The 25,773-nt window shown below is 35.9% G+C and overlaps 1 protein-coding gene across 10 annotated transcripts in view; it reads right to left on the bottom strand.

The window, feature by feature from the left end:
• LOC120770428 (FK506-binding protein 5) overlaps positions 1–25,773 on the bottom strand; it is a 41,202-nt gene that overhangs the window by 6,282 nt on the left and 9,147 nt on the right. For 4 of the 10 annotated variants that reach the window (XM_040097881.1, XM_040097882.1, XM_040097883.1 and 1 more), the window contains 14 exons: positions 18,793–18,975; positions 18,547–18,690; positions 18,339–18,472; positions 18,076–18,256; positions 17,676–17,990; positions 16,463–16,777; positions 15,486–16,130; positions 15,234–15,416; positions 15,029–15,166; positions 14,788–14,970; positions 2,522–2,653; positions 1,849–2,172; positions 1,590–1,778; positions 757–894 (listed from right to left, as the gene is read on the bottom strand). In XM_040097881.1, coding sequence (XP_039953815.1) covers positions 757–894; positions 1,590–1,778; positions 1,849–2,172; positions 2,522–2,653; positions 14,788–14,970; positions 15,029–15,166; positions 15,234–15,416; positions 15,486–16,130; positions 16,463–16,777; positions 17,676–17,990; positions 18,076–18,256; positions 18,339–18,472; positions 18,547–18,690; positions 18,793–18,975 — 3,204 coding nt within the window. Of the gene's footprint in view, positions 1–756; positions 895–1,589; positions 1,779–1,848; positions 2,173–2,521; positions 2,654–5,410; positions 8,365–8,646; positions 9,199–12,896; positions 14,058–14,634; positions 14,686–14,787; positions 14,971–15,028; positions 15,167–15,233; positions 15,417–15,485; positions 16,131–16,462; positions 16,778–17,675; positions 17,991–18,075; positions 18,257–18,338; positions 18,473–18,546; positions 18,691–18,792; positions 18,976–25,773 lie in introns of those variants that run through there. The other 6 variants (XM_040097887.1, XM_040097888.1, XM_040097885.1 and 3 more) reach the window with 5 other exon arrangements.

The following is a 25,773-nucleotide window of genomic DNA, read 5'->3' as shown; positions in this document are numbered from 1 at the left end:
CAATAAAATTAGTTTTACTTTATTAAATAGACAAAAACGGTTTCGAGAAACTAACAGTTTTATAGGTTTCAATTCCCGGCCTTCGACCACTCTTCAAAAAATTGTGGACATACGTTTTTTGACAAGCTCAAAATTGAAGGAACGCGATTTATTGGTGCGTGTTAAAATTTATAAGGAAATATTTCTCAATATCTCAAGAACAAATTTTATAAATTTAAAAGTATGAATCGCTCTATTGTGAGAAACAAAAGCCCATTTTAGGCCATCAAAACTTTTAATATAAAAAAGTGATGAATTTAGCCAGAGCATTGACAGAGCATGAGATTTCTGCCAGTCTATTCTTATGTGATGAGCACTCTTGCCTTGAAATGAAACTTAGAATAAACTGCTGGAGCATTCAGACATGTTCGGTCCTTTAATCCTAATTCATAAAACTACTTTGTGATTTTCAAGAACTCAAAGTGCTCTCTAGAGTCATGGCAAAATTGTACAGTTTCTTTTTAAAAGTAATATCCGCTCGGAGCGATAGAACTATACTATTTAAGGCAGTTCGCCTTATTTTACCTTTCACTGTTATATTATAAGATTTTTTCTTGCATTCAACCTTGTCACATGAGACACTGAATTAGTTATTAGAAAGAATGGACAATTCCCTATAGAAATAATTAGGAAATGCTTACAACTTCGCACATTAATGCTACCAAACCGATTGCAGCCTGCCACTAATTTCATAAGGAAATGCTATTGTTTACTTACAAAAATACACCGCAATCGCACCGGAATCTTCGATCAGTTGAACCAGTTTCTCGCCTTCAAGATCTTCGATAACATCCCCACTTGGATCCTTTTGCGTAAGCAACCAAGCAAGAATTTGTTCTTCTTCATAAAGATCACCTGAAATAAAAAATACAACAAACTATAAGTTATAAGTAAACACAGGGACTCATATCTTCTGTTAATCAGTTTTACAAATACATATTGTTGTGGCAATTATATGTAAATGTATGTCCAGCAAATTACATTAGCCACTCTGAAGCTTTCTTTACTGGCGTAGACACTGCTCACGCGATTATAGCTGGAGGATGGAGTCGTGTGTAGAAGATCACGCAAGTGAGGAAAGTTATCTGATTGCCATTCACTTGGGAGTGGCCAGAAACGATTCTTTTACATATGGCTCAAGCAGCTCACGACTTCCGATCTTTGACCAAATATCCTCTGGGTAGCCAGAAAACATCCGTTTGAAGGCGAGCTAAAGTGAGAAGGCGAAACAACCCCTCCACAGGGTTATGCGCTAGGTTTGGAGCCCGCCACGTAAAAAGCACTACCAATGAAAAAGCGTAAACAGCCTCGAATGGCGACCATGGCAAACGCACTAAGGATAACGATTTTAGGGCATGCACCTGGAATGTCCATTCTAAAGCAATTGAAAGCTTTAAGAGTCATTGAAAATCACCTGCCCATTAATGTTGGTCCTTTTCATGGAACTAAACATAATGCCGCGGTCAAGCATTCTTTCTATGCCCCATTTTAAACAACAAACCAACCGATTGCACTACGACTAGCTCATAGGACATCCGTAGTCTACTCACCGGCGTAGATAACTGGTTCCTTCGATGATGGCTTAAAGAATACAATTGCAGGTAGCGCGAAAACGCCAAACTCTTTTGCCATTTGTTTGTCGTCGATCTTCACGAAATCGATGCCCGCCTTATCGGCTTCGTCATCAATGTGCTCCACCTCAGCGAGTACTCGCGGGCATTGCTTGCATTCGTCGCTATCTGCGAAGAAAATGCATAATTGGAAACATACATATGTATATACATATATAGAAGAACGATCGGTACTCACAGAAGATCACAGCCAAGTAATCGGATGATTTTCGTATTTTCTCAAACATTTTGCGGTTGACCTTCTCAATGTGGTCGGTCATTTCCATGTTGGCGGGGCTGGTGAGCCAATCCAAAACCTCCTCTTCATCGTCGATATCGCCATCATAGTTGATGTATTTGCCTTTGCGGAAGTATGTTATGCCAGGGGGATTTCGGTAGCCGTATTTCTTCGCCATTAGCTTGTCGTTCATTTTGACAATATAGATACCGTACTCTAACGCCTCATCATCAATCAATTCAATGTGGCGAAGCACGCGCGGTGCATCGGGATCGTCCTCTTTATCTGCAACCGATAAGCGGAGTTCATGATGTCAATGAGGAAATTTATGTTTTCGATGTTCTAGCAATATACTACTAATTAAGCCAACTGAAATGGTTACTAATTAAACACTACGCAATTGAACGAATTGTGACGGTTTTATGACAAGCAGTTACAGTTTTTAGTGGGCTAACTATCTAAACTAATAGCGCTAACACGTTTAAACACTTTTTATAGTTTTTAATTGCATCGGCTGTTCTTGGTGTTGTCATAAAAACAACGTAAACTTGCAGTCTGGCTGATATTGTTGTTGCTTTAGCTTGTTATTACATCTACTTAGTGTTGTAGTTATTGTTGTTTGCGTTTTACTTACAAAAGACGACGGCCAGAAAATCTTTGGTGTTAATATATTCATTTAGAGTGTCACGATCTATCAGCTCGATACTTTCATCGGCCTTTTGTTCCAAAATCCATTTGAAGACGACTTGTGGATCTTCGATATTTCCTGTTCATTTTGGATGTAAAATTATTAAAAAATAAATAAATGGAGTTTTCATTTTACTCACGATTAGTTTATAAAAAAATGTCTTGAGATATTCATTACCTGTTTGCTGCAGTCTGCCGATCAATTCAAAAGAGTTACGAAGCGTCTAGTATATTATTAGAAACCCTCTATTTACATAACTAACTGAGTACAGGAAATTTATGTGTATTTGTATTGTATAGGCTTAAACTCCGTTGAGTGGTGCCAATATCTGGATAACGGCGGATGAATGATATCAGAGACAAATTTTGTAAACCAGATGATTAGGGGAACTAGTCCTGCAGACCAGTATTATGTTTTGCGTTCAGAATGTGTCAACTGTCCAAACCGAGTTGGCATTGTGCTTAAATTCGATTTTGAATTGCGACTTTCATCTCGGCAAGTAAACTTGATCTTCCGAGTACCTGCGATAAGGGGTTATATCCACGTGTAATTTTGAAAAAAAATCGATTTTTTTGGCATATTTTAAATGTATATGTATATATTCAAGAATATTGCGTATTTGTAAAGACGTCTCCGAACGTTTGAAAGTAGGCGAAACCGTAACCCGGAGTAGCAGCTGCTCTTTAAATGCGTTTGTCTTGAAGCGATTTTTCCAAAGTCGGTGAGGAATATTTCTTCGGAACGGCTTGACCAATTGACTTGAAATTTTCACAGGATCTTCTTAGATACTTTTGTCAGGTAATGAACGAAGAAATAAAGTTTCTGATAAATTTTTAGATTTTTTAAGTCACTTTAAATGGTAAATTTTCGTGCAAAAAAATATTTTTTTTGTTGGGAAGCTTCCATTTTGTGTTACATCAAAATTTTGACTATTTCTTTCATCATTACCTGCCCTGGTCTATCCTTAAAGCAATCCTTTTGGTTTTTTTTATTTCAGATAATTTGGATCAGAGATATCTTCCTCACCTCCAAACACCTTTTTGTGGAGGACTTTCAGGAGATCTTCTACAGGAACGACGAAATCCAATTCTACAACTTTGCTTCCGCCGTTTTCCAATAGATGTCTCTAGAGTCAAGCACTGGTCGATTAAATCGGTTAAATCGTTTTATGTCGATCTTGGACATTTGTGTCAACAATAACCCAACAAAATATTTCTAGAGATCTGTTTGCATCCCAAACTTATTCTCAACTGAAAATGTCACTTTTTGAGCCGAACTGAGCTGAGGACCCGTCCACACTTTACTGAGGCTGACACATACAGAAAATACTATTACTCTACTACTACCTTCTATATGATTTCTATTAGGTATTAAAAAATTTAGAATTTTTGTCAAGCAACTTGTGTTAGTTTATAAAAAAATGGATCATAAAGCATTTCGTGTGTTAATTAAGAATTGCTTTTTGAGGGAATAAGGGAAAACATTTTTGGACCGTTTTTTATACAATAAAGCCTTAAATTTACAAAAAAAACGGCGCAAGCAAAGTTGTAGACTTAATAATAAAATATGAATTCTTAGAAAACGTGAAATTCGCTAAAGGTTCACATATTTTATGTATTATATATATTCAATAAAAAGACCCTCCAGAAAAAATTAACAAAGCAACACATTCTTCCGAACTTTCATGTGGATATAACCCGATAAGTTAGACTTGCTGCGAGGTCGCAATTAGTCAAATTGAATTTGCAGTGTGGCACCATCACAATGATCGAATTCGTATTTAATTTCAGCAAATGCCGGAATACATTCAAAAGGCTCCAATACCGCCCTTCTTGTTAGCGAAATAATACAAATGTGAATTTAGAATATCTCTTTTACTTCAATGTCGACCGCCTACAGGTACAAACTGATTTATGCGCGATATCAAGAATAACACACTAATTTCACACAAAACACCAACGCATTTACGCTGACACACACAATCACGCACACTTTTATGCTGAAAACAAGAATACTTTGTCTATCATATTTATTAAATATTTGTATGGCTTGGAGGAAAAGCCGGCACTATTTCAAAAACAAAAAAATTAGCATAATACAATTTTGCTGGAAACTCTTGTAATTTCCAATTTCCCTCTTCATGCAGAAACAACTAACTTTTAAGTTATTGTTAAATGTATTTTTTCTTACTTTATTAATATCCGCGATCGTGGTCATATAAGAACTAGTTTTTCCGGCTTTCCCTTTTGATTTGAATTCATCATCTGATCTAAATGACTTGCTCGCAGTCTGTTAGGGATTTTGCTAAGAACAATTTGTTAAAAATATATTTTCAAAAAAATTAGAATGAGAAGAACATTGAGGGAAGACGACAGCCAATCCCATACACTCGAGGGTTTTAGCCTACATGAGATTAATAACAGAAGTGGGTACAATCCAAACACAAAGGCTCATAATTATATACATACATCCATATATATATACATATGTATATTCTTCTATACATATATATCCAATATGTAGTATATATACTTCATTATTATGCAAACACCATAATTTGCATCTAAAATAACAGTCATAAGTGTTTTCTAGAATTTGCAAACATTATCAGTCGCAATGCTGAAGGGAAGGCCTTAGCGGTTAATAGAGATAAAAGGCGTGGATCATTTGTAGAAAATAATAAATGTGTGTTAATACATTGTTTAGGGTTCTATGGATCCTTTATGAATTCAGGCTCTTTTGAGTTTTCTTAAATGCGTTTGTGGTTTGATTTTTGTATAAATCTGTTTATTAAATTTCTAAAAATTTTAAATTACAATTTTACTAATATTTTTTTCTGTAAAACATTTGTTTTTGACAATTGAAATTATTTGCTTTTAACTATCGCTCCGTGGTACTATTATTCATATCGGCATACATGCATACATACGTAACTCGGTGTGCCTGAGTTTTTATACCGTTGTACATACATTTCAAAAAGTCGCTATTGTTCAACATTGTATGTTACTTAAGTTAATTTTTTGTTTTGTATTTTTGAAAAACAGTTACATTTCGATTGTTTATTTCAATTAATCATAATTTTGTGTATGTGTGTGAGTGTATTTTTTATTATAATTAAAATTAGAAAACTGCATTTATAACAAGTGCTTTAACTTCGTTAAATTATAACAGCGCTTCCAGGCGTGCACACACACATCCACACATACCGGATCGAGATGCTAATGTAACTAGCCACTGACGTGCATATGTGTGTATGTGCGTGTGTAGCCAACCGGAAAAGGCGTGAGTTTAACGGTATTTTCAATACCGGTACAACAATAAATAAAATTACAAAGAGTCAGCGGTCGCCACCTAGCGGCTCCCACCACATACATATGTATATGTATTTATATACATATATATTTTGGTTTGTGTGTGTGTGTTACATTCGCTTTGCAACACCACTCTTTCACACCAACTACAAACTTTTCTACATAACAAAATATAAAAACAATTTTTAATCGAAAACCGTGCCTCCGCTAAATTTAGTTAGCGCTTTTTACCTACTTATGTATATTAGTTATACTTATACGAGTATACATTTCTACATAGACGTATGGAAAGTCGTTATTATTGTTGTTGTCTTCGGACGGCATTCATTCGGTTCGATTATTACAATGTTCTTTATTTACTTCTTATGCTTTTATGCTTTCTTATCAGCCCCGAAAATAGTTAACAGATTTTTGCGTTATAAATACATAAGTACAATATATAATATTGCAAAATAAATAATAAAAAGTTAGCAATAAAATTTTCAAGTCCCCTACATTGTAAAGTGTACACAAAACGGCACAAAACGTGTAAATGTATAGTATCAAAAGTGTTAAGTACAGTTACAAAAATTGTTTGTTGTAATTATAAAATAAATTTTCCAACTTTGGAGATTATCAAGTGAGTTTTGTTTTCTTCTTTAACAATAAAAGTTTGTAAATAGTTAAGATTCTCTAGTATAACAGTATAAAAATTAAAATAGTTAACTGACATTTCTTTTTTGTTTTTTTGTTTTTTTCTTTTTGATTTATTGAGTTTTCAAGTACAAATTGCCTTCAGTTGGAAGAAGTCCTTATTTTATTGAGCTTCTTTTATTCTATTTGATTTGGCAAGAAGGCTGGTCGAACGGCTATGGAGAGCAAAAGCAAACGAAGTGGCTTATGTGAATACACATCAACCAATGTGAGGACATACATACATACATTCTAGTTGGGGTAAATCAAAAGCGGAGCATAAAGAGTGATCGGAAGAATTGGAGCTTTTTTTCTGAGCAACTACAAAAAGAAAACTAACGAAAAACAAAAACAGATTTAAGCATAGCACAGTCATGAGTCATGAACTTTGACTCCTAAGCTACAGAAAACGTGTGAACGAGATAACGAGATATTTCTTAATTAAGTACATGCAATTGAGATATATGTACATATGTACATAAGTGATTTACTTAATTTGAACATTTTCCACGTTAAGGACTGTGCTGCGCAAATGCTGTATAACAACTAAATCTACTTAGAAGGCGATTAATTTCTGTTTGAAATTCATTTTTGTTTTTCTGAGAATTGAAGAATTGGATTGGATTGAGTTGTCTGTCGAACGAACAATCTCTGCAAAGTAGTGGAACGTTTGCAATATTTGTTGTTGCTTCGCTTTGGGGTTCTTATTTGTGTTGTTGTTGTTATTGTCCATTTACGACAACTGTATATCCAAATCACCACATCGGTGATTATATTTGATAATATATTTTGGGTCCCTAGTAAAACTGATCCATTTCCAATATCGTTCTTATTTTCAAGATATAATTTTTGCTTTATCATACTCACATTTATGTATAACCTCAAAGAAATTATGAACATATTGATATACATACATACATACATATGTATGTATGTGCGTTGCGAAGTTGGCGAGTATTGCGCTTGTGTAAGCGGTGTGCCATGGCAGTATTTCTCAAGGACAAACTAATTGGGCTACACATTTGTATGTCGGCGTGTGTAGTTCCATGGATGTTTTGTTTTAATTCATTGAAATATTTTGATTTTCATAGTTTGGCAAAAGGGGTGACGATTGTTACCAATTTAGTCACTAAATATTCATTAGTTAAGCCATTCACTATCGGAAAACGTCCGAACTTTGAAAGCAAAGTCTCAGTATAGTGAATAGCACCATTCGATATAATTTAGTATTCATGCGTTCGCTGAGGTCCAATTTATTCTATTAAAAACCATTTAAACTGTTAAATTATGTTGTTGTTGTTGTTATCGGTTTCATAAAAAAGATATGCAATGGTTTGGGATGCTATTTTTTAAGAGCGCATGATACAATGTTATGTGCCTGGGATAGGGTTCTATGCTTTTAAGGAACCGTAGCTTTGGCGACTTCGTGATTGGTACTAAATATAATTTTTTTCTAGAATAAACTCTAATAATTTTATTAATTTAATTAGTCGGGACCAAATAGTTTTTGCACACAATAAAGCAATTGTATGTTGTTAGTATTTTCTATTTTTTTTATATATAGTATATTGTAAATATGTACATATTTCTTCTAAAATGAATCTTCACAGGGTATAATTAGTAGTGGATATTTTCCATTATCTTAGTACATATGAACAATGCAGTGTGGGTGTTTGTTTGTGTGTGTAAATTATTATATTTGGTTACATATTGCTTTTTCAATTATATTGCTTCCTTATTCCCAAAGAGAGATATCCTGAAAAAGGTCATATAGATTTTTTAGTCGTTTATGCAAATAATAAAAGCCTGCAAGACACAGAAGAAAAGAGAAGAAGAATAAAACAAACACATAAAAACAGCGTGTCTCCACGCACATTCTCCAAAAATGCAAATGTACATATGTATGTATGTAAAGCAAACACAACGTCTTAGCATACATACATACATATATACAAACATAATTGATTAGATATCTCTTACATATATATGTACATATGTATGTTATATTAGGCAACAAATTCAATTCTATCGACATACAAATTGGCACCTTTAACTACCAGATAATATATTTGCCAAAGCCGAACATACCGGTCTTCACATTCAATTTATCGCCATCCTTAGCCTTTTTCGACGATTTTCCACTGTCATAGGATTTATCATTGGCCACCTGCTTGTTGCCGCCAGTAGCTTTCTTCGCTGGGGAGCCGCTAGATTTACGAGGACTGGTGTAGGAGACTTTTCCCATTGGTGCAGACGCATCTTCGTCATCGTCGTCGTCATCAGCATCATCGTCGTCGTCGTCATCATCGTCTGCGTCGTTCTTCACAATTTGCCTGAATGAGGTTTTGCTATCCTTATCCTTTTTATGAGCTGCTTTGGCCGACTTGCCGGCTGCACCTGTACCACCGCTTGCTGTGGCCGGTCCAAATTGAAAGTTGCCTGTGGAGCTGCCGCCGCGCTTATTTGCCGCGTCGCCGTCGCCGTGGCCGATGCGTTGTGCGGTCATTTTGGGAACTTTCGTTGACTTTTCCAGTTTAGTGGGACAACATTGGAATGGTTTGTATGCGTTCGGTGCGAAATTACTACCACGCCGTGCTGAGCCGCCGTCGTGACCCAATCCAACATAGAAACATTCGTCATCTGTGTGCAAACAAACAAAAACATTTTGTCAGATTGTTTCTCAAAAAAGTAGTGGCATCTAGAGACAAAAAATGCAAGTCTGCTAACAAAGCACGTCTATACAAACTTCATAAACGAATGTTTTGCGGTTGTTATTTAACGGTTTCTTTTAATTACAAAACATAATATATGCAAACTAAATGTTACTAAGTAGAGTAGTTAAAAGAGAACGCAAAAGAGTGGTGGAAAAATACACGAAAGTAACGATATAGTTTTTTTAGTTTTCTAGTTGCTTCCTTTAAAGAAGGTTTGCTTTCGTGCTTTTAATGGTAGGTAGTACACATACATATGTAACGGTACATTTTTCGCAATTTCTTTGATATATCGCCCATTATTTGTTATTTTGTATGTTTTAATGCTCAACACAAATTATCTTGGAGCGATATTCGAAATATTCATACTAATGAAAAACCACAGATAAGTTAGTAAAAACTTACTTTAAAATTTTAAGTTGCAAATAGGTTTTAGAAAAGTTTCTTGTTTATTTATTATCAACCTTTTCTACGTTTTCTCGTTTGTGTTTTTTTTTTCAAATAAAATTTAGAAAATTTTAAATTGGATTTTGGCGCAAAGCGTGCTTCACCTGCTAGTACTTCCATCACACAGTAGGCTCTTTTGTATGCCCAGCCAAGGAAACACACAAAATTGGCACAAACAGAATTTATAACTGACAAAATGCTTTTGATGCTGACATTCTTCTAAATATGTGCTATATATGCTAAGCGATTCAATTGTATTCAAATCGATAAGAGTGACTAATTTTTATAATCATTTATATAATTCCATACACATATGTATCTAAATATATTTATAATCAATTTGTCTTTTTTCTTGGTATTTATTATATTTTTAATACTTTCAGTTGGTTTGAGATTTCTTTCGTAGTTTCTTAGTTTATATTACAGGAAGAATGATTTTGTTTTTGTTTAGGACATAAATACGCATTAATAATTAAACAAATACAACTATTACTTATAAAATAAGAAACCCAAAAATAAAAAAAAAAAATCTTCCACAAACAGCAATGATTATACTCCTTGCATTTTGTTATTAATCCTCTTTATTAACTTGTTCTTTGTACGCTCGAAAAAATCAAGTTGTAGTCTTTTTCGTAAAAACATTGTGTCAGCTATGTTATTTTTAATGTAGTTGTTGTTAGTTCGTTGAATCTTCCAAAATCAGTAAAACTACCGAATGAACAAACGAAATTGTAAAAATTGTTGTTGCTGTTAGACAATTTGGGAAAATTTAAAGTGGATTGCATTAACGGTTCGTGTAGGTATTACCACTTACATACATACAAATTATTAGACATTAGTTAAGGGACATATATTTTCAAACTATTTAACACAATCGCATTGCCTTTAGGCTGTTGGCTAAGGTCACAACAATAAGGCAGGGTTAAATTCTGTATCAAACAGTAAAGAACGTAATGTGGGGTACGCGTTAGGCTACGTATGGTCAATAGACAGAATTTGTTAGTGCTTGTGATCGAAAACTATTTGCAGAGCTCTCTCAAAACTTTCTACACTTGCATTCTTTCGCGAATTATGGATAAAAAGCGTCCGTGCATACTGAGGCACCTGTCTTAAGAGCTAATTTATAAATATTGGCCTGATTGGACACACACGACTACGGATATCATTTGAAATAGCGCCATTCAGGTGACCGATGGCCAAGAATATGAACTTTTACAGATTGGAATTTATTCAATTTTAAAATTACATGCTTAAAGTAATAGAATAATATGATGCTCTTATAAGATTGTTAAGGATAACCATACTAAAATCAAATCCACCATTTTCTAAATATGAGTAATGAAATAGCACTAAACCTGTTCATCCCGTTCGATATTTACATATATCGGAATTCAAGAAAAATAGTTGAATTTTTATAAAAATCTTATTTTCATCTTGGTTTTTTTACGATGTCTGCCCTCTAAATTTAATGGTTGCAGTGAAGTTAGTTCTTGAAAAAGTACCTGTACCCAAGCAGATTCCTTGCTTCTAACGAGTGATCCAAGAAGGGTACTACTGAGCGTACTATTCGCAACACCGTCACCCAGCATTAATTTTTAGATAATATTCGACCTAATATACCACGGCCTGCAAGCAATGAAAAAAATATGGCAGTCGTAGCTGAGATTGTACACGAAATCCGTGGATACTCGATTCACCGTCGTTCGCAGCAATGCGCATGGAACGTATGGAACGACTAGGCACATTTTATGTCGAGATCTTAAATTAAAAGCGTACAAAATTCAGCTTGTGCAAGAATTGAAGCCGCTCGACCGATGAAATCTTGGGTCCATATTTTTTCAAAAATGATGCCGATGAGAACGTAACCATCAATGGCGACTTTTTTCTTTGGGGATATGTAAAGTCTAAAGTCTATGCAGAGCAAGGGCTTGGCGCAAAGCATCACGCGTCATTCGCGAGTTACTAGTCGAAATGCTTGAACGAGTCATCGGAAATTGGACTCAACGGATGGACAATCTGAGACGTAAAAAAATAAATGCCAAAGAATGGAATTTGTATCATAATAAACAGTTGCCATTAAATTTTAAATTTCTGTGTCTTTTCTTAAAAAAAGTAGGAAACCCCGCCATGCGCCATTATATCTTAGTGGAAGTTCCCTCTGCCCCTAGGTGTATAGGCAATAGTGTATTGTTGTTTTTAGTGTTACAAATTCAGCAAACGATTTATATTAGTATCGTATTTTCGTTTCCGAATGCATCTTTCGAACTATTTTAACAAGAAACCCTTTCAGGAGGACTTGTACGTAATCGTGCAAAGCATTTTGCTGGGTGGCTTATGTATTTCAGGACGCATTATACATATGTACAGTGTCGGACAAAACATATTGGACTCAGACTTACGAATTACATAATCCAGCTTCGAACAATTTGTTTTTATCTCCATTCACTCCTTCTCTGTCTATTCTTCTATTTATTATCTCCCAAAGATTCTCAATAGGATTGAGATCCGGCGATTGAGCTGGCCACTTTAGGACATTAATATTTTGACCTACGGTCCAATTTCAAACTAGTTTCGACGTGTGCTTTGGGTCGTTGTCGTGTTGAAACGACCATGAAAGTGGCATACTTGTAATTTTTTTCATATAAAATGTAAAATATTAAAAAAATTTACAGGGTTTTTCATGGTTTCATTAAATAAACAATATCCCTTTATATTTGAGTACTTTTTTTTATATCTAAAATTGTAATTTGGAGTATACGTCAAGTTTTAAACAATAATAGCCATCAGTCCAATATGTTTTGTCCGACACTGTATGTGGTAATTACAAATTCGATGCATATATTTACTTTCGCACACGAAAAGCACTGTTACTGTTGCTGATTTGAGCCAAAATTTTGAACATATTTAAGTCGTTTGTTTTACCTTCAGCTTTCGGTACGAAATGATTATCTTGCGTGCCTTTTGGCATTGCACGATTATGCTTTGACATTATGGTATATCCTGTATCGGTTAAAATAAACATATACAGACACGATGTTAAATTTTTCTTTATTAAAATGTAGTAATTAATAGGTAGGTTATGAGCATACTCGTTATATGTAAATTACATCAATAAAGGAAGGGGTGGGGAGTGCCACAATACTAAGTCTTCGTTTGCCAACAATGTTTTTAAGGATTTACCTAACTTATCTAAGAATCGTTTGTTGCAAAGTTCATTAGCTTGATGAATTTTCTGAGGTTTTATTGGCTTGCGAAATTTCGGATGACTTTTAACGTCTTTCGCATCATCATCATCATTGTCGTTGTCCTCGTCGTCGTCGTCGTCGTTGTCATTTCTGTCTTTATATGTTTTGCTTCTATTTGGTTTGCTAGACTGATATTCTTTTTTTCTACGGTCATCGTAGTCACCATTATCGTCCGATTTGCGACGCTGTTTTTTTCGTTGTGACATTGAGATGTATTTTCTTTTTTTGACACTTTGCCTTTCATCTTCATCATCCTCATCCTCATCGTCATCTTCGTCATCATCATCATTATCATCATCATCATCATTATCATCATCATCATCATCATCATCATCATCATCATCATCATCACCATCATCTTCTTCGTCATCATCGTCCTCATCTTCACCTTCCTCATCATTGTCGTCGTCTGTCTCTATTAAACGACTTTTAAAAACTATTTTTTTAAATCGTAATCTTCGTGAACCCGGCTTTTTATATCGCACTCGCATGTGTGGTTCATCTTCACCTTCGTCGTCATTGTCGTCGTCCCCATCATCATTGGCATCATCGTCACCGGATTCATCATCCTCATCGTCTTCGTCGTATGCAATTCTGCGCTTGATTAGTTTATATTTTTTTTTAGTTTTGTTATCAACATCCTCTTCATCATCATCATCAGCGTCATCGTCGTCATCATCATCATCAATTTTTTGTTGTGTTCTAATAATTTTCTTTAATCGTTTGAGTTGCTCTTCTTTACTTTTCTCCGCTTTTGGGTAAACCAACTTGGTTATTTCATCATTGTCCTCATCATCATCGTCATCGTCATCGTCATCATCGTCATCGTCATCATCGTCATCATCGTCATCGTCATCATCGTCATCGTCATTGTCTTCGTTAATGTCATCGTATTTATCAATGTATCTACGTCCTTTTTTCATTCCCCGTTTAATTTGATTTTCGATTTCGTCATCGTCTATATCTTCCTCATCATCGTCATCATCCTCATCATCATCATCATCCTCGTCATCCTCATCATCATCATCATCCTCATCATCATCATCATTATCATCATCTTCATCATCATCATCATTATCATCTTCATCATCCTCACCTGTATCGACAACAGTTTAGTTTTGATAATAAACCAGATAGCTTTCAACTTAATACCATTGAAAGAGGTATTCAATTAACAGTAAAGTTAAAGTGATACGAGCTGTAGAGGAATGTGGTTGAAAGTCAGGCGAGTCAATTTGAATTCAAAAAATGCACATGAGTAATGAAGGCTTTAATACGTAAACGATAGACGTATTCGTAAACTACAAACATATGTTTTTTTCATTCAACTAAATATACGCACCTCTTCTTTATGGATATGGCCTAGACTGTCAGAATTGCTTTGATAATTCGCTTGGCCATACGATCAATGTATGGCGCTAACAAAGTTAACAAATTTTATTTTTTATCATTGCTCAATCGGTGTATTCACTAATGTAGATAGACTGAGATCTAAGTGTGTGTATAATATACTACATGAATAAGAGTTCTCATGAGTCAAAGAATATGAATATGTTGACTGAGTCTTAATGCTATGTGGCGTGTGTGTCTCGTGTTAAAGGACTAGGAATAGAATTGTATGTGTGTTCTCAACCGAAACTGGGAAACAAAACTTTCGAACAAAGAACACTTACTCTTTTGATTGATCAGCCACTGCAACACACGATTTTCATTTTTGAGATTACCTGTCGGAAAAATAAGAAACATGTGATTACATATTTATGCAATATATCGTTTGACTACTAAGCTATACCAGACGTAATAATAGCAGATTTTTCACAACTCACCGTCATACATGATTGGAACGCCCGTTTCATAATAAACTAATGCTGGGAATGCAAAAATTCCTATTTCATGCGCCAACTTCACGTCATTCGATTTGACAAATTGTATGCCGTGTTTGTCGGTATCATCATCAATGGTCTCCAATTCCTCCAAGATTTGTGGACACGTCTCGCATTTGTCATCATCTAAATAAGTTGATATTTTTAATCAGAAATGCAAATTTATTTTAACTATTTATATTACAGAAAAACACAGCTAAGTGTTCTACGTCGTTAATCAAAACTTGCAAAGTTTTGCGATCGACAGATTCGATAACATCAGCTGTGGATTCATGAAGGTCGATAACCCAATCCAGAATTTCTTCCTCCTTCATTAGATCACCTGACGCATACAAGAATTGACAATTGCTAAGAATCATTATATAAGAATCAACTCAAGAAGTGCTTACCATCATATATCGTGCGGAACTTGTGTCTGTAAAACGCTAATGCTGGCAAGCTAGCCAGATCGTATTCCTTATCAACATCAGGATCGGAAGTTTTGATAAAGTCAATATCTTTTTCTTCACATTCATCATCGATATTCTCCAGTTCATTCAAAATCTTTTGTGCGCGCTTATCGCCTTCACGGTCTGTAAAAAGGTTACAAGGGAAAGCGTGCATAAAAAGTTTCCAAAAGGCTTCGATCATCTTTCACTTACAAAAGAATACCACCACGTGATCATTTTCCGACAGTATCTTATCCAACATTTTGGTGTTCACTTCCTCAATTTTACCCGGAATCTCAAGAGTGTCTTCATCTGTGATCCATGCCAATACCTCGTCTTCATCATCCAAATCGCCTGTAAAAACTAATGGATCACGATTTCTGAAGAATACCAGTTGTGGATAACTTTTTATGTTGTGTTTCTTGGCGATGTTGGTGTCTTCGGTGGTGACAAAAATGATGCCTGCTTCATCCAGTTCATCGTCAATGCTCTCCAATGCATTCAATGTCTTATCGCATTTTTCACCCGGCTCACAAGGACCGGTGAAGAATACGACTACATACTCATGGTCATTGATTAATTCGACCAGTATTTCATCGGTGACCTCTTCAATGGTGGCGGTACGCTTCTGTAAAATCAGCCATTCCAATACTTCGTCCTCGTTCATTAGATCGCCCTCGTAGAGTGCTGGTATTTTGTTCTCAAAATAAATGAGCGCAGGCAAATGGTCTAATCCGTATTCTTTCGCTTCGGCCGCATTGTCAATGCGTACGATCACAATGCCCTCCTTTTCGAGTTCATCGTCAATATTCTCCAGTTCGTTGAGTACCCGAATATCTTGTTTATCATCCTTGTCATCTGATCAAAAGTACATAAAACGCATTAGAACATATCAGGTTTTTCTTTCGGTGCCTTCTTAATCATAAAAAAATACAAATAAAACGTTGAAAATACATATGTGAATGTGCACTAAATCAGAAATATCAAAGATTGTTCGGAACGCATTCAACAGACAAAATTATTTTACATCAAAGATTATTAATTCTTTCCTCTTTAAAGTGTTAAGGGTATTTATAATTTTGTTTGAAAAGTATCCAGTACATTATGGTGCACTAAATTACAAGTTGGTTGTCAAAAGAATAGTGTTGCATGTTTTTGTTATATTGCGATAGGGATCTCTGCAAACTTACAAAAAATCACGGCCAAATGTTCAGTATTTTCAACCAACTTGTCCTTCATCTCGTCGGTGACTTCGGGGATCTCTGAATGGCGCTTCTGATGTACGAGCCAACCCAAGAGCTCGTCTTCTTTCATCAAATCACCTTCGTAAATATGTGGTATGCCACGTTCGAAGAAGACAATCGACGGTATTTCATCGATACCCCACTCCTTCGCCTCACTGTCGTCGTCAATTTTGACGAAAGCGATATCATTTTGATCACACTCATCGTCGATATTCTCCAGTTCGGCTAGTACCTTTTGCGATTTCTTTTGGTCCTTGTCGTCTATGGGGACGGAAATGAACAAAACCATTAATTGACGTTGACGAACAAAAGAACTTTTTATATACAAAAAACCTAATTATTCCTGTTGCAGATAAACTTCAATACACTAATGTACTAAATGCCAAACGCTTGTGGAGAAACTGTATCGCCTAAGGCTATCTACTATTACTGACCTATTTAAAATCACATCTCAGCACTTCATCAGATATTAGTGGTTAGGTTTCGTAGACACGACAACAAATATCGATCGCAACAACACTTAAGAGATCATGTAGACGACGCAGATGTTTGCACAACCGTTTGTGGTAGTTCTAAATACTAGTCAGCCGCTTTTCGTAATACTGAGAAGTTTTAATAAGTTATTACTAACAATATATGAGCCTGAGAGAGGTTTATAACACCAGTCTTAAAATGTTTGCAATAATACCGGAAATATAAGGTAATCTCTAATAATTGCCGTACAAGTATTTGATTGTTACTGACCTTATCTTGGCGCTACGTTTATAGACTGTGCAGACATCTGTGTAGTTTGTGCGATAATTTTAGTTTAATAAATATTTTTATAAAGCGGCTTAAATTCATTAATACCCAAGTGAGCACAGAAAGCATAATTAAGGCTTAGCGCGAAAAGGCTTTACGTTCTGTCTGACTTATACACCATAAAAGAAGATTGTAACAACATCTATTTCACGCAAAACACACTCACGCACGAACATCGAATATCTGCATCTACATAAAATGACTATGTACAAATTGGGTAATTCTTCCTTTCCTTTGTGGAAGCAAAATGTATTATTGCAAATGGGGCTAATATCACTGCAGCGAGTACGAGATCGCTCAGGCTAGCTCGTACTAGCTTCATTGGCCAATTTGCGCTAAATTTCATGCAACAACTTACAGTAGAGCACAGCGACATAGGGCATCTTTTCTATTATCAAATCCAACATCTCATCGGTTATATCCTCAATTTGATCGGAGGTGGTTTGCTCCTCGAGCCATTTCAGCAATTTCTCCTCATCCTCAAGATTGCCTTCGTAAATGGTTGGAATGCCTTTTTCAAAGTAAATTAGTTTAGGAACTTTGTTTATGCCGTATTCGATGGCTTCTTCAGGATTGTCAATTTTCACAAAAGTTATACCCAATGCATCACATTCATCGTCGATATTCTCCAATTCTTCGAGTACTTTCTGCGATTTCTTATCATTGTTATCATCTAAAATGGGGAAAATGGGTCAGTACATTAACGCGGAGCACTAAGGAGGCAGAAGGGGGAGTAATCAATTGATTGGTATAGTTACAGAATAGCACAGCCATAACACGGCCTTCCTTCACCATCTTGTCAAGCATCTCATCTGTAACATCCTCGATTTCGTCATGCTCTAATTGTCCCACCAGCCAGTGGAGTATCTGCTCCTCAGCCATGAGATCACCGTCATAAATATTTGGAATTTGTTTTTCGAAATATACTATTGCCGGAATCTGTTCACACGCGTGCGCATAGACATTTTTATTAATCATATGTATGTATGCATTCTCAAAATTGTCATTCATTATGCATTACCGTATCGATTCCATATTCGGCTGCGGCTTTTGGATCGTCAATTTTCACAAATTGAATACCGTGTTTATCGCAGTCGTCGTCAATTTGTTCTAGCTCTTCCAATACGGTCATTGAATCATCATTACCATGATCATCTAGTTGTGAAACGTATGAGAATCAGTATTCAGTCAGTATTCATATTTGAAGTATTATAATTTCGAATTCGTACAGAATAATACAACCAGATTATCGATATTGCTGATTAGTGTGGACAGCGTTTTAGCAGTAACATCTTCTATGACGTCATCTTCATCACCGGTAGATTTATTTTGCACCAGCCATTCTAAGACATCCTCTTCTCGAGACAATTCACCTGGATAACACATATATTATATAGTATAATGTTGATCTAACGGGGATTAGGATAGCTGTGATGTGCGGCCTTTAGTGGCAGTACTTGCGTTGTTCTTCATACCTTCATATATGATCGGCGTCTGATGGCGATAGTAAACCAATACTGGAAGATTGCCCAAATTATATTCCTCGGCCAATGCCTCATCATGAATCTTGACAAAACCGATGCCCAACTGATCTGCTTCATCGTCGATGTTTTCCAGTTCTTGCAAAGCTTTGGCACACTTGCGACATTGCGGCTTATCTGTTCGGGGGTGGAACAGATATTTGTTAATATCGAGTTCTGATAATCGCAAATAATATTGTATTTGTGGAGGAATCGATAGGTTTCGATCGGGAATTGGGTGCATTTTAGGCGTTGAGCAGCGCAGGCCGTGCATACTATGTAGGTGTAATAACAATGCGGGGCGGTGCGGGGCATCTGGATTATAGTACAAGTATGTGAAGAGCTGAGCGCGCGTTTGTGTACATACATACATACATATATGTGGGTGCGTGTATATGTGTAATTTTGCGCGTGCAAAGGAGACGTGTGTGCGTACATACATATGTGGTAAATATGTATGTACATATTTTTATGAAAAATATATAAATTCTACATCATATATATTATTTCCATCGGTTTTTTGATTTTTTATTTAGGGCATAAGTATATTTCATATTTCAAGTTCATGCAGAATTAAACATAATGTTTAGCCTTAAATTCATACATACATACATATGCTATACCAAAGAAATGTCCTCTCAATTACATACATATATACCAGTTTTGTTAATGATAACGAGTTCTGTTCTTCGGCAAATGTTTCGGTGCAACCCTGTACATAATATGTGTTTGTGAGTATGAATTCAAGTCATTGTTGTAACTTTTGCTTAGAGACTTATTTCTAAATATTTAACAGATGGACGCAAGCTTTCAGCAGTTAAAAATATTTAAATTAATGATTCTTAACTGAAAAATTTGGAACTGATTGTACTAATTTGAGATTTCAAAATCGGTATCAGCTCCGCAGATACATTGCATACACATTGATTTCGCATTTTTCGCATAATCCTGTCCGAACAGAATTTTATTGAATGGCTATAATTATTTTATTGTGATAAATTAAAGTGATATTTATTCTGCTTCTGTTTTTTAATTTCTCCGTCGCCATGTTAAGCAGTAACATATTTACTAAGTAAATGCATTGTTCGCTGCGGACATGTAAATAAACGATTCTGGTTCTGTGAAGAGAGTATTCTCAAATTTAGAAAGCTTTAGCTCTCTCTCTGTAAGCTTCCGACTTCTCTTTCTTCTGAATTTCTATAATAAGGGCGCATGCTCGTGCAAATCGGGAGAAATCAACGTGGAAATACACCTACACGCCGAAAGCGGGGTGTGGTGAATTTCATAGAAGAACAGCGAGATTTGTAGTTGTATCATATTTTGTATTATTTTATTTTATTTTTTCAAATATAATTATTTATATTTAATTGAATTTAAATATGATTGTTTTCTTTTTTTATTTTTGTTGCAAATCCTCACTAAATGCAAACGATGTCCTTAAAACAAGAAAATCAAGGCTCTATACATATGGTATCTACTGCCACCAAGTCAACATAAGTCGTTTCTTAGTCCGTTGCTATCATCTTTCTTACCAAGTTCTAAGTGAAATTTAATTGGCTCGAAGCCAAATTTGCATTTGATTGTGTATTTTATTAAAATGTTTTTAACATATAAATTTCGTGAGATTACTCATTACAGTTCGCAGATGTGTGCAGAGCCAAATGCTCATACATTTATATATTTACTAGCAATTTATGGCCACAACGACGATTTTTAGTAATAAAATGAGTTTAATTTGAATTTTTCATATTCCACATGTAAAAAGGTTAATAATTCACGAAAACTTCTTGACGACTATTTCGAAGCGATACACTAATATAAAAGCAACAACATTTACCTCACAACGGTTGGCTAAGATGGTAAATGTCAGCCATTTGCAATTGTGACTACGGATGTTTTAGTTTCCGATGAAGCGATCAGATGGCTTAGTTCCCTCTTCAATTGATCAATACGAGCATTAACTGCACTAACTAAAGCAACCGTATTTATATTGCTGTATGTCGCCTTAATATATGTACATACATGTCAAAAGGAATTATGTTCCACATATATTGAACAAATATAATAATACTATTAAGAAGCATATATGTACATATGTATAGTGAAGTTCTCCATTACGGACCGTCCTCATATCCGGACATCTCCCATAATTGGACAGATTTCATGAACATAACGTTTTCCTTAATATTTTTATACAAAATCAATTCCTAAAAAAACGGTCTGAGTGGTATACATATGCACATGGCTGTGGGTTTCCCTTACCGTTTAACTGGAGCTGCGAGGAAACAAATTTATATTTTCAAGTACATGAGTTCATACATATACACAAGACCTGAGGCCGACATGAGAATTGCTGACACTAACGACTGTTGCATTTGTAAAACAGAAATTATTTGCCTCCAAGTGTGCCCTGAGACCACACACGCCCATATTTGTGTATACTCATATGATATGCAAGTGGGAATGGGTTGGTCGCGTATACGCCCCCCATTGCAGTACATCAAACACAATAAGCTAAAAGCGCGAAAAAAACTAAAAAGTATACACCAGGTATTTCGATTTAAAGTGCATTTTCACCACTGCCAACCATTCAGGCCACTCGCATTTCTTTCAAAATGAAATGTTTTTACATTTAAATTTCACTCAGCACACAAGCGGCTATGTAATTATGTTCGCATATCTAAGTTTTGTACTGTGTTTGTGTGCACTTGCTCGAGTTGCACCCAAACTAAATTATGTGTTTTACTGCGAATGCAATTAAAAATTCTGTTGGCCCGTCCAAGCGCAGAAATTAATGTTCGACTGTCAATTCGTAAGCCATTTTCACAAAGCGTTTGTCAGCGGCGAAATCGCGAAAGTCGCAGCCAACAAGAACATGGCGAAGATCATTCAATGGCGGCACACGCGCTGGCTATGTTCGCCTTCACCCATACGAGACACTTGTAGGCCACACCGAATAGCGCCACGAAAAGCCACTGCAACGCAAAGTGGACCAAACTGCTAGCCAACCTGTGAGCCCCTGACGGGGGGGACGTGACTGCACTCACCTGCATGCACCGCCCCCTCAAGAGCATTGTTGCTTTTTAGTCGTCGATATGAAAAATAGAGCAAGCCTCTTAATTGCATTCCTAAAACACCTCCTTTGGGGTATAAACATAAGACATTCATGCTGTGATGTCGGAAAAGAACCAATTTCGGTTCAATGCGAAGGTTACTGCATACATAAATGTGCTACCAACTAATGTTGAATATTTATATTGGTGGACCAATCCATCAGCGGCGCTTTTGCAAAATTAAATTCTTATTTACCGTAGCAGCAGCTGGGACGAAGCTAGCTAGCAAAGCAAGTGCACAGCACTTCAGCCAGTGCCGATTTTAATGAGGATGCTTTGTCAGAAGTGAAGCTTACCTCCCCTTCCCCCATACTCTACACGTTATATGAAAGTGCCTAGGCTCATTTGTTTTCCATTGTTATCCGCTGTTTGCTTTTTTCCAACAAAACAAGTTGAATATATGTACATAATATACATATGCATGTGTATAAATAGTTTGTTAGCTGCAGGAGATTTTGGAGTACACAATAAACTTCAGTGCTCATGCAGCATGTTGCCCAAAGTAATTTTGTTTAATTATTACTCATTGTTAAGAATCCCATTGGAATTACGAGTGTCTCTATAATCCCAGTATGTGAAAGTAGTGGCCAAATCCACTACCCAAATAGGTTTTCCTATTGGGATAGGATCCACAATGTTGTGGAGCTAAACCAGCAAACTGTTTGCGATATTCAAATGGGCATTCATAATTTTATTATTGGCCGCTTGATATACTTAGTAGACGATTGCATCCTTCTTCGTATCTGCAACGCATTGAATCGTTAGCTTGACACCCGAACACAGCAACAAAATGGATCCTTTCCGATCTTTTGGAAGACGTTATCTTTGTATTTGTTCAACGTTTCCATTTACTCGTTTACTTTCATGCTAGCAATAGGCACCAATGTGATATGTCCATAAAAGTTGACCTTGAGAATATTATTTACGAGTTCATTGCTTGTAAATTTGAAATCAAGCTATACAAATGTAGGGTCGCATGGTAAATCATATACACACATGCCAAATTGCAAGTGTGTGGTGGTCCATATCTACATACATATGTATATGAGTACCACGTAAATAGGTTTGCATAAAATGAATAGAAAATCAATATGTGTCTGTCGTCGCGTTTCTCATTTTTTCTTATTGCCCCTTTGTGTTCGCCTTGTCGTTGTCGCGAAATCGTTTCAATGCTATTTTTATCAGCGATTGTAGGTGGACACTAACCTGCCTGTGGCTGCGGCCGCGGCCACGATTTCTTCGTGATTTTTCATTTTACTTTACGCTTCACAATCACGCCACAACACACACACAGACAACGACGCACACATGCAAGCGCTCGAAAAATGCTTGCTAATACACTTCGGGGGATTTGCTTTGCATTTCTTACTTCTGGCGCGGTGAGTGTATGAGTGCGTGTGTCGCTCGCACCAGCCTTTGTCACGCGTGTGCATAAACCTGTGTTGTTGCCACATTCGATGCGGATATTTAAATCCAAATACGCGCCACATCATTATTCCGCTAAAGCGGTAAGGCGGCGTTGTTTATAAAAATTATTATTTTTAAATTTGAGTTCATTTCTGTTTTGTTGTGGAGTCGCTTTTCGAATATACTGATGATCTGGTGGCGCTTGTGTTTGTAAAAAAAAATTTGCGTGATTTATTTTTCACTTCACACAGAAGTTTCGTTTGAATGAGGAAAATAACGGCGTTCTTCCAAATGAGAGTGTGCGGTAAAAATGCCCTAAATATAAAATGCTCTATCCAACGAATGCCGATATAGGGGCGCTCGAATCCTGAACCCTCTCTATTATTATCCAAACCGTAAGTATGCTCGTTATACCGTAAAATACTGCTCGTCCAACAAAATAATGACTCGCTCAATTCAGTTTTTACACTGAAAACGCCAAAATAGCCTATGAAAATCCTTAACGATGGATGTTGATTTCCTTGCAAATGCGTCTTAAATGTTTTCAGGGTTAAGGTTTTAACCAGATGCGGGGCCATGTCACACTTCAATCAATCTTTTAAGTTTCTACAACAAAAATATTTCTTGACATCAAAGCTTAAATCTGCGAGTATATTTCCCGCAGGTTAATTATTGGCTTAAAGCATATATGAACATGCAGAACTAATACTGAATGAAAAGAATTCTCCAAATAGAAATTCAAATGAAAATAGAATGTCAGAGACGCCCAATGCCATACAGCGCTACTGCCATCACCATGAGGCTGGCGACAAGCCCAGACATTTGGTGCTACAATTGAGTATTCTTACATGCGGTCACACAGCAAATAGCCGAGTTTCTCATACAAATAAGAATGCCACGATGAAATTCGTCCACCGTCAGCATCTAAATTGGCAAATGTATATGTAGGTGCATACATATGTATGAACATATGTATGTATGTGTCTTAGTTAGAGTTGTATTCATGTTTATTAAATTTACTTTTCTAATTTTATGTGGCTTTCTTGTAGCTACCGGTGGGGTGGGCATCTTGTTGTCGTTGATAAAACATACGAGCCATATGAACTTGTCTAATCTTTTGTGTTCGCGAGTCTGCTACGAAAATAGCTTAAATGAATTGCATTTCCTGTTCTTGCAGTTATCTTATTGTATTCAATTTTTTTCAAAGCAAGAACAATGTCTGCACCAACTTTTTCAATACACTATTTTCAAGCCAATGTATGTACTCACCGATATGGAGCTGTAGTGCTCAATTCCAGGGATACACAAACGCAAATAATAAGAATGTGATTCAGCAATTCCAAAACAAATGTGACATGGAACGCGATCTAGGCGCAACCTCAGCTCAAATTTGAACTTTGCGCACTGAGAGACAATTTGAGGTAAGGCAGACTACGAGTGGTCCTGATATGAGTTCAGTAAAAAAAGAATTGCAAATTTGAGGTGAGACTAGGCAAATTTGAATTATTTGATATTGTAGAATAGTAATGGTACGGAACTTGCTCAAAGATGTTACTGAATGTACATTTTCTTGTTGAACAATTTAGGTCCCTGAAGGTTTAATGGCTCGAAAGGTACCACCGAAAATATTAGACAAAGTGGAATGTGCTGGTGAAATTTTATTAAAGTGGGCAACCCTTAGAGGATAACCTAGTCAATTTCTCGGATAAGCATTTTTTCATGAAACATACATGTGTAAGTTTTTTATTTATTTATTTTTATTATTTTTTTTTCAAGCTTGTTTAAAAAACAAATCATCATTACCGACCGTGAATTTTTTGTAATAAAAAATTATAAAATTAAATTTGTTTTTGTTAGAAAGTAAACAATTATTATATTTAATTTAATGCCGCCACTCTTATTTTTGTGAACAAGGGATGAGCGAATATATGTATGTTTCTAGTGAAAGGTTATTAACCAGCGCCTGCTGATCCGTGCGTCGGAGTTCTAACGTAATTAATCCTCAAGGTCTCAAGAATTTCACTAAACACCAGCAAACTTATTTACATACATACATAATTATGTAAGTATAAATTCGTACACTTCTTTGTCTTTTTTAAATGATTTCATTTTCATTTCTGTGACCATAAGTATTCTCTTTGGATCAAAACTTCAAATGTGTGTCCAAATGTCAAAATATACTTACTTATGGGCTATTTGCTTACATATACATATACCATACATATACTACATACTACTTCCTTAGATAATGCATATCTAAGAATACATACATACACACACCGACTCAGAAGCAATTTAAGTTTTGTTTCATAAAGAAGCGTTAAGCAGAAGCAAACACGGCAAAGCTTTTGTCACAACCAATGTAAATGACGTTAGTTTTTTGCATACAAACATCAGCGCAAATACCAGCATATAC

Source organism: Bactrocera tryoni, chromosome 3 (assembly GCF_016617805.1).
Source record: "Bactrocera tryoni isolate S06 chromosome 3, CSIRO_BtryS06_freeze2, whole genome shotgun sequence".
NCBI lineage: Eukaryota > Metazoa > Arthropoda > Insecta > Diptera > Tephritidae > Bactrocera > Bactrocera tryoni.
The sequence above is the reverse complement of the archived record's forward strand: the minus strand, read 5'-3'. Positions and strand labels throughout refer to the sequence as shown.